General features: G+C 40.2%; 1 protein-coding gene across 1 annotated transcript; it reads right to left on the minus strand.

Moving 5' to 3' along the window:
- Positions 1 to 623: 623 nt before the first annotated feature.
- On the minus strand, positions 624 to 9541 carry abcg8 (ATP-binding cassette, sub-family G (WHITE), member 8). The gene is made up of 13 exons (XM_047350681.1): positions 9338 to 9541; positions 8554 to 8655; positions 8329 to 8476; positions 6526 to 6764; positions 6298 to 6430; positions 5034 to 5303; positions 4712 to 4865; positions 4342 to 4440; positions 4073 to 4272; positions 2296 to 2372; positions 1859 to 2126; positions 1635 to 1762; positions 624 to 1486 (listed from the first exon to the last, which is right to left on the minus strand). Exons 1-13 carry the CDS (start codon positions 9380 to 9382, stop codon positions 1349 to 1351), a joined length of 2001 nt encoding a protein of 666 aa, XP_047206637.1. The 5' UTR covers positions 9383 to 9541; the 3' UTR covers positions 624 to 1348.
- Positions 9542 to 9579: the final 38 nt, after the last annotated feature.

Raw genomic sequence — 9579 nt, forward strand, 5'->3', positions numbered from 1 at the left:
TATTTAAATTTTAAAGTCCTTGATTCTCTGGTTTGCATCTGTCAGTAAGTTATGGCTTGCACAATAACCCTCTTCCAGATTAATTCTAGCACCACCTACTAAAACACAGAGAACTTGGTGCAGTGTTGCATCACTTGAAGAAATTCTTGACTCATTCAGAAACAAACAATGTGTTGTTATGTGTTGTTATAAGGTCTGTAAGATTTTGATATGGCCTCAGCCTGTTATATTCAGATCAGATGCAAACATTTCTTCACCTCCTTTTGCATGACTGACTGCCTTAAGAAGCCTCACACTCCGTGACCCTCCTCTCTGCTCGGCATTAAACTCTTCTCACACTCCTCAGTGTTTTGGTTTTGTGTCATTTAAGTTGTTGGCGCTATCAAAGGGCAGAAGTTAGATAACACAAGTTGCCATTTCCAGAGAAGATCGTGGGCTGCTTCACTTCAGTGGGCTGGGCTGGGCTGGGCTGGCCCGGCCAGGTCCGTGGAGCTCCTTAGGAGCATTTAAATTAAAATACAGCAGAGTTAAACCCATTATCTGCAGCTTCGGATGTCAGTCAGAGCGTTCTTAAAGAGGGACATATGCAACAGATATTTCCCTACAAAAATATACACACACACTCAAAGCAATTTAATTTAATTCTTAATTTGGACTAAAGCTACAGTGTTGGTTTAACATTCAGTAATTTAGTCTTTGCACCAGTGGAAAAACATACACCTTATATAACTACATAAGTACAGGTTTTACACTTTTTTCTGAGCGTGACTTACTAAATCTGCACTAGACTTTGGTTTTTACTGCCATACGTACAGACACACATTGTCAGACTAACTTTAAAAATCTCCAATAAACAACCAAAAAACAAATAAAAGCTGTTGGGGAGGGGGGGGAGGCTGAAAATGGAACAAGCAAAAGCTGCAGATGGATATCTGCCAGTGTAGCGCTTCCAAAAAAGGGGAAAAACATCATCTGGATGTTGTTGTGGTACTCTGCTGCCATCCAGCAGCACACACTGGTACAGAAACAACTAATTTATCTCACAGCAAGAATTAAAAACAGAAATGACTAAAATAATGCCCAAATTACCATACCAAATTAGATTGAAGATATCAAACAGTTTGCTTTGTTTTGAAGGGAACAAATTATTCTGAAAATGCAATTTAAAAAAAAAAGAAACTAGCTTTTTCTTCTCGACTTTAGCTCCCAAACATGAAAATAAGAACAGTATAATCCACAATGTTTTGTGTCGAACCAGTCGAACATCTGTCCACTTTTACAAAACAAATCCTCTGCAGAGTACGTTTAAAAGAAAAGAAAAGTGTGTGGATATGTGATCTAATTGTTTTCACCAGTCCTGACCGGACTTCTGTTTGATGAATTTAAGGCAGATGTAATACAGCACCATGAAGCCGAAGCAAACTGCCACCAGCACCAGGTAGCAGGAGAACAGAGGGTACTGGTTCATTTTCATGGCCTCCACCACCTGCAAGATGAACATGTCAGTTTATCCAGTTATTCAGAACTCACAGAGGCTGATCATCTGGTAAAAAATGGCCTAAATTGTGCATGCATCAGGGGTTTGGCTCTACAACTACAAAACCAGGCCTGAAACACACAATATGAATACTCACATATATGCCGTTGACATTGAATGTGAAGTTTCCTATTGTGACAGGGTACTTATTGTCCCTGAACTGCACCTGCAGCATGCCATCAAAGCCCCAACGCATGAACGAGGCGTAAGAGAGCCACGATGCCACTGGAGAGGAGGCACAGACACAAACCCTTCTGTCATCGCACACATATTTAAAACATTTATTACATTAACATCCTGAGACAATGACTGCCTCCTCACCCAGCCACATATTCTCCAGGCTGATGACGAAGCCTCCAGTCAGGTAGAAGACTGTGAACAAGGCGTTGCCAATGAAGGCAGAGGTCTGCAGGGTGGGCAGCGCAGCGGCCACAAACAGAGCCATGGCTCGGCTGCCGTAAACCATCAGCCACACCAGCAGTAAGAAGAGCAGGAACCGGTCCGCAGCTTCATTAAGCCCTGCTAACCAGTAGATGGGCAGACCATAGACCAGGGTGAACACACAGTGTTCTGGTAGTTCCCCCAAGACCTGAAGGACAACAGACTGTCTGTTTACATACATACAACAGACTGAAAAGTAAAAAAAAAAATAACTCTCATAAATACAAATGTTTCTGCCTCACTTACAGTTTCACATTCCAGCACTGTACATTACGCTCATGGAGCAAGAGTGACCCCTGCAGGAGGAGGAGGTTTACCTTGGCAAAGAAGTACGAGGTGACGGAGTACATGCCGTCCTCCAGCTCATGGTAGAGCATGGCCCTCTCTGTGTGACCTGCAGAGTCAGGTTACAGGTCAAGGTTCATACTGTTGCTTCAGAAACCATGTTGGTCAGAGTATTTGAATAGTAAACATTAAATAAACACTACCATTTAGAAATGAAATTACATAAGAAATAAATGGATGCAGCTTATTTATATTGAATTGCTGTCATTGAAACCCAGCAAACAATTGTTACATTTATAGCAGTTAATGCTTATTTAGGGCTTTATGATTGATATGTTGCTTAAACATCTTTCACTGATAATTATCTGTCTGTTTTTAAACCGAATCATATAATGTGAATTTATTTTAGTTATTTTTTAATATTGCATTGTTCTGTTTGTGTTCTGCTTACTTTTCAAAAATGTTTCTGTCTCGTCCTGCCAGATGTCACTTATTAACCCATTATCAGTTGCATGTTTTTTTATGTTTTTTGATTTTCACTGGGATTTTGTTATCTAACATGTGTCCTGTCCGGCGGAGTAGCACTCAGAATTGTTGAAGAAGAAGAAGCCCAACAGATTTACTTCTGCAAGTGGAGCATTATGGGTAACTCTATAATGCTCCGCTTGATATATAGAAAAAACGTTTTTAGAAACTGCTTTGGGATTATTTCAAATGCAGTGGTAACCGGAGACAGAAATTGAAGGGAATAGAAGCAAGAAAGGGAGAGAAGGAGAAAAGAATAGAGAGAAGAAGGACAAAGAAAATATAAGATAACACCCTACCACACCCTCCCCACCGTACAGAAGTCCTAGGGAGCTGCAGCGACGAGCCCCCAGGCTCCACCAGCAGCCAGCTACACCAGAGCATATCCAGACAGACACCCGAGATCCTAGGTCGGCCCGACTACAACAAAAATACCCGCGCAAAAGACGGCACACAATCCAAACACCCGCGGACATATGGCACAGAACCAACAGAGCATACGCCCCACACCAACACAGAGGCAGCCAATAAGCCACACCCGATCCAAAACAGCAAGCCCACCCAAATGCAGACCCCAGACCCCAGTTATTAAATTATTAGACCAACAGACAATATCTGGTCTGTCAGGAAATTAGACAGACCACAACAGTTGTAAAGAGACAAAGATGTCCTGTCTTGGCATTTCACGTTTACCATATAGAGAAGCTGAATGCCTTCATGTGCCAGGGCAGCTTTGCTCCACAAAAACAATATCTCAAGATGGAATCCAAGTTGTGTGATTGACACACAACTTGTGTCAATCGGGGATGCACCTGGCATCAGAGTAGACAGCTTGCACTAATGAAAAGGGAACCTGTGTTTGTATGACTATCAACTTTTTCAATTATTTGTATGGGTGTGTGAAAATAATTTAAATAACAAGACAGAAAAATTAAATATGTCCACTTCACCCACAGCCATACTTGTATTAAATGTCATTAAACATTTCTTAGCTGCTGAGTGCCTAAGTATGTATGTAATTGTGTGATTGCACCTGCTTCGATATAGACGTTGATGTAGACCTGCTTCGATGTTTTGTGTGTGTGTGTGTGTGTGTGTGTGTGTGTGTGTTTAAGTGTGCTTTTAGCACAGCAAAACTCAACATACGTAGCAAAACTTTGAATATGTTTCTGTTTACAAAGTTTCCACTCATAAAATATTCACTCAATAACTCCAAGGTCTGCAGCAATAAAACATCAGAAAAAATGTGAGTTTAAATCAGTTTTAAGAGATCTACATGCTTACATTTAGCTATGACGTCCAGCACCACAGCGAACGGCGTGAGAGCCCCCATCATGTAGAGGAGGGCCACTGTGTCTTGGATGTTCAGACGCTCTTCCCCAGCCCCGTAGTACAAAAAACCAACCAGCAGTGACATGAGCAGGGCCTCGAAGCCACGGACCAACAAGGACACTAGGTCTCTGAAGTCATTGTACATGTGACGCCTGAGGGAGAGCACGGTTTAGTGTTTGGCTGTTCCTTCAGAGATGCTGGGATAAATTGATATGCCTCACCTGATGAGGGTTGTAAACTGCTGCAGTTCTCCAGGCAGCTTGTTACTTTCCTTGAAAATAGTGATGCCTTCCTCTCTGTTTATGCTTGGCTGCTGAGGGCTGTAGTGGACATAAAGGCAGGAGAGTTACAGTATGAATTAAACAGTGGAAAGACATCAATGACAATTTTTCAAGCCTCAAAACACAGCTGAGTTGAAAAGAAGCTATCAGGAGAATATCAACTGTTAAGGTTTGCAACCACACAGCTTCAGCACCAGCTGTTTCCAGCCCAAAACACAGGGGGAGGACCACTGAAGAGTAATGGGACCATAAAAAATAAAGAATGACCGAGACAGGGTTTTGTTGAGTTAAACGTTTCTTTTAGCCCTACCTCTCTATATGTGCTGCACTGGTTTCGGCTGATTTCCACATGTGGTCATCAGTGTCTTGAACCTTTTCCTTGAACTGCTGAGATAAAAGTCTGGACCGCTCCAATCCCTCAGCCTCAATCTCAGGACTTCGCCGGTCTATACTGATCAGATCAACTGGACAAAAAAGATGGAGAGACTTTTTATAACAGAGTAAAATTTCAAATGTTTATAAAAATTTTTTAAAGCCATGTTTGTAAAGCATTACCACTACATCTCTGATGATGGGTTATCCTAAAAAAAGCTAATAAGTGAATAAAGATCTGTTTGGATGTTCACACTAACCGTAGAAATCGGAAGGATTACAGTATCGTGGGCAGGGGTACCCAAGAGCAGTGAAATAAGGAACCATGTCTTGAGCTGCACCAAAGTAAACGGCTGAGCCTGAAGAAAGCAGCACTACGAGGTCAAAGAGCTGGAAGATGTCTGATCGAGGCTGGTGGACCGACAACAGGATCAGGCGGTTCCCCTTGGCGAGGCGGGACAGAGTTATTACCAGATTGTGGGCTGTGAAGCTGTCCAGACCTGAGGTGGGTTCATCCAGGATTAAAATACCTGAACGATGAAGAAATGTGGTCAGTTTCTGAAAGAAATGTCACCACTTAGCACTGTTCCCTTTCCCTGGGCTTTAGGAAGGACATTAAAGTGTTTTAATTTGACAAGTTTTCTTGAAGATACCAAACACATTTATTTGAATATGATGATGTCATAGCCCCACCTCTAACATAACCCTTGACCCCAGTCAGACCCCACAGCTACCTTTAAGCCTACACTCCCCACCTCCTGCTTTGTATCTGGTGTATTTAGGTGATCGCGCTACATCACTACATACAGGCCTGACATAATGTACCATTGTGAATAATTTCTTTTGTATGGATGAAAACAATTCTAGAAACGATGCAGTGTTCATAAGAATCTTTTTAGAGCAGACAAATACAATGACATTTTTGGGAAAAACCTTCATTTACAGGTGAAAAAGGGCCTAAAAGTCTTGAAGTTTATGTGAACCTAACTATAATTTCATAGTAATTTGCCTTGTGCAGGTTGGGCACTTAAATAACTTGCTCTTGCCCAGGGGCCACATCCAGCTAAATCCATCCCTGGCCTTTCAGTCATAATGTTGGAAGGGCTAAAGCATTCTGCTGACACATTTTTTACCTCTTCTCAAGAGAGGGTTAGAGTAATTTTGTGTAAAAATTCAAACGTAGAGTGATAAATCAGAATAGACTTCTGAATCAAATTAGTTCAGACATTAGCTCAACAGCTAAAAGGCTGATTCAGATTTCATTATGTGGAATAATTTAAGATTAGGAGGTTTTCTGGTACCAATATATGATAAAATATGCCATTTTAAAATCATCTCCAATAACCACCTAAAAGAAATCTGACAGTCTAAGAAATAATATTCTCACAATAATAAAGTTATTATAAATGTGGGGTTTTATGTAAAAGTATTAATTTATTTGCCAAGAACTGAAACACATTCAACACACTAATCGCACATGATGCTAAAGCATTAATAAGATGTAAAGGGTTTCATTTTTCTCACCAGGGTTCCAGAGAAGCTGAACAGCTATACTGACTCTTCTTCTCTCTCCCCCAGAAACACCCCTAACGTAGTCGTTTCCCACCCTGGTGTGTGCACACTGCGGCAGCCGCAGCTCTGAAATAACATCATCCACCTGCAACAGCAGGAGCCATAATTTCCTCATTAAACATGGTGCTTTTTTCTGTTATTTCATATGAAGATATAAACCCTTTGAGTAGCCCCACTTACCCTCTTGTCCCTCTGGGCCTGTGTGAAGTGAGTTGGGAGTTTTAGTTTGGCCACGAAGGAGAGAGTCTCCCTCACAGTGAGGTGAGGAAGAAGCCGGTCATTTTGACGAACATGAGCAATGCTCTTCTTCACGAGCTGCGGTGTGTTGGGCTTCCCGTTAATCAGAACCTGACCGGTGGTCATTGTGCCGCCCTCGTCCCGGCAAGTTATGATATCCAGCAGAGACGTCTTCCCGCAACCTTAGAGGGGAAGAAATGTGCACAACACAGTAAAATTAGAGCACCCAAAAGAAACCAACTAAATTTATGGGCAACAGATCTTTAAAGAAAATATTTTCACGTTGTATGCAAAAACAACAACAATAACAACATTTAACAATTTTCCAAACTGTTGTTTTGATTTGTTTCAGATTGAAGCTATGCTGCCATTAGGAAATGTGGTTTTCACATAACAATTGGGCTTTTTGCTACTGTTGTCTTAATTTATTAGGCTGGGTTAAACTAGATTAAATTTGTTGCTAAAGGATCTTTTGCCAGGTTCAAGCATATACATACTTATTCATTGCTTTTTAATTTTGTCAACTTACCACAACAAACCTCTGTATTTCATTGGGATTTAGTGTGATAGGCCAACAGAAAGTATCTCATAATTGTGAGGTCTGAAATTTGACGTTTTTCCCCTTTCTTCTTTGCAAACTAAGCTCCAGTTTAGTCAGATTGCATAGAAAGTGTGAACGTCAGATTTGATGTCAGTTGCCACAGATTCTCAATAGAACTTATATCTGAATTTTGACCAGGCCATTTCAACACAAAAACTATGATACTTTGACATACACCGTTCTGGACTCTTACACTTATTTTTCCCAGGATGGCCCTGTATTTAGCTCCATCCATCTTCTAAGCAACCGCTATCAGCTTTCCTGTCCCCCTTAAAGAAAAATATGTCCACAGCATGATGCTGCCACCAACCTGCTTCATTGTGAGAATGAGTTGAGGACGACGTGTAGCATTAATTTTCTGCCACACGTGGACATATACAAAGTCAATCACTGCTGGATTGTATTCAGAGGTATCAGGGTAAAGAGGGATGAGTACAAATGCTCATAACACAGATTTTACTTGTAAACAAAGATGCAAACTATGTATTATTTTCATTGCTTTTTACATTTATGCATGACCTTGTGTTGGTGTATCCGATATAATCTCAATAAAACACACTGAAGATTGTGGTTGTAACATAAAAACTGAGGTATGAATACTTTTTCAAGGCGCTGTAACATTAAATACTTGTTAAAACAAAACATATATTTTTCTAAAGTGTTTGGCATGTATAAATTAAATAATTGAATAATATTTATTTTTAAAAAGATTGCACAGCCTGGTTTCATAAATAACACCTAAGATTATGTGGCCAAAGTCCGGATTTATTAATTTTTCCTTGTAAGGAGACTATATAAATTTCTTTTTCCATATTTTCTATTCATTCAACAGCTTTTTAAATGTGGACAGGAAAATCCTGGTGAAGCAAATTTTGTTCAAACAGGCTCATTTAATCAGAATGTGAACAAAACTATAAAGTGTAATCCAAGCAGTTTATGGCCCTAATGCTTTCACTACTATATGAGCCTTTCCAGGAATAATTACCCAGACTGTCTGTTACACTGTCACAGTTACACTAAATATAGCCTCAGGTTTTCACCTCTAGTCCAGAGGTGGAACTAATAACTTCACCTAGAAGGGCCTTGAGGTCTCTGCTGTTATTAGAAAAATAAATATTTAAAACCCCAGCGAGCAGTTGTGTCACCTGAGCTGCCGATGACTGCCAACATCTGTCCGCTGCAGACCCGCAGGCTTAGGTTGTTGATAGCCGTCTGCTTGTTCCCTTTTACCTCCCAAGGCAATTTGAACTCAGCCAACTTCTCATACCAGGGAATCTGAGCCGCTGTGTCCACCTACAAGAACAAACATTTACACATATTCAAGAACCTTGATGAAGTGCATCAGGAAAAAGGTGAAAACAGAAGCTAACCTCATAGTGCAAGTTGGTGACTTCCAGCTCGTTGTCCTCTCCGCTGTAAGTGAAGTAGAGACTGCTGTCCTCTTCAGACGAGAACAACTCAGTGTCTGTGTGCTGTTACAAAGGAGCATGCAATTTACATTAGGCCTCAGTTTTCCTTACATATTTTGAAATTGTTCATGTAATTATTACCAGAAAAAGATGTTTTTAATATCTGTGCAGATAAAGTGTGTGAAGAAGCAGATAAAGCTCTTTTTAGATTTAGTTTTCTCTTGTTTTTTTTGTTTATTTGTACAAAATTAGAATCATTTGTAAACATTTGTTTGATATGAATATTCTCAACTTATCTGGCTTTGTACATGCAAGGTGTTGTTGATGAATTAAAATCATACTAAAATCTTCTACAGCTAGTCTGTTAAGTATTTCAGCTTGAGTACACCTATCCTGTGTGTGTTTTGACTTCCATGTATTTGTATCTATGTGCAAATAGTTGCTTAAGACCTTTTGTGGGTCAGAAGTCAACTCAAAAATGGCAAATCGCACATTTTAAAGTCCTGCACAATATATGACACTTGAAATGGAAACAATTAATTAGAAAACTTAACCTTAAAGTTGTTCTTATTTAAAACCCGCTTCACGATTAGTTAGAAGGAAACAAAACCCGCACCTTTAAGGTTGGTGGGGAATGAATCAACATCAAGTTTTATTCAAGAGAAATATTACATATTTCTCTTGAATAAATAGTCAATAGAAATATATAATATTGCTGTAATTAGATTTTTCTTTCCTGACTGACCGGTGAAAAGCTGTTTCTCTGTCTGAAACTGGTCTCTGCGTCCATGATAGTTGGTTTAATTTTGCCGTTATGCTGTAAACTCCAGTCCAGCTGAAGCTCTCCTCTGGAATCTCCTTCTTCAAGACATCCAAGCTCATGTCGTGTCAGTGCTTCAGCCGCATTGTCCTGCAACGTCTTGCTTTTGTGGAAGCAGTCCCATAATAGGAGGACTATCGAGAGACTTGGAGTCTGTGAACGAACTT

This window comes from Girardinichthys multiradiatus, chromosome 22, assembly GCF_021462225.1.
Source record: "Girardinichthys multiradiatus isolate DD_20200921_A chromosome 22, DD_fGirMul_XY1, whole genome shotgun sequence".
NCBI lineage: Eukaryota > Metazoa > Chordata > Actinopteri > Cyprinodontiformes > Goodeidae > Girardinichthys > Girardinichthys multiradiatus.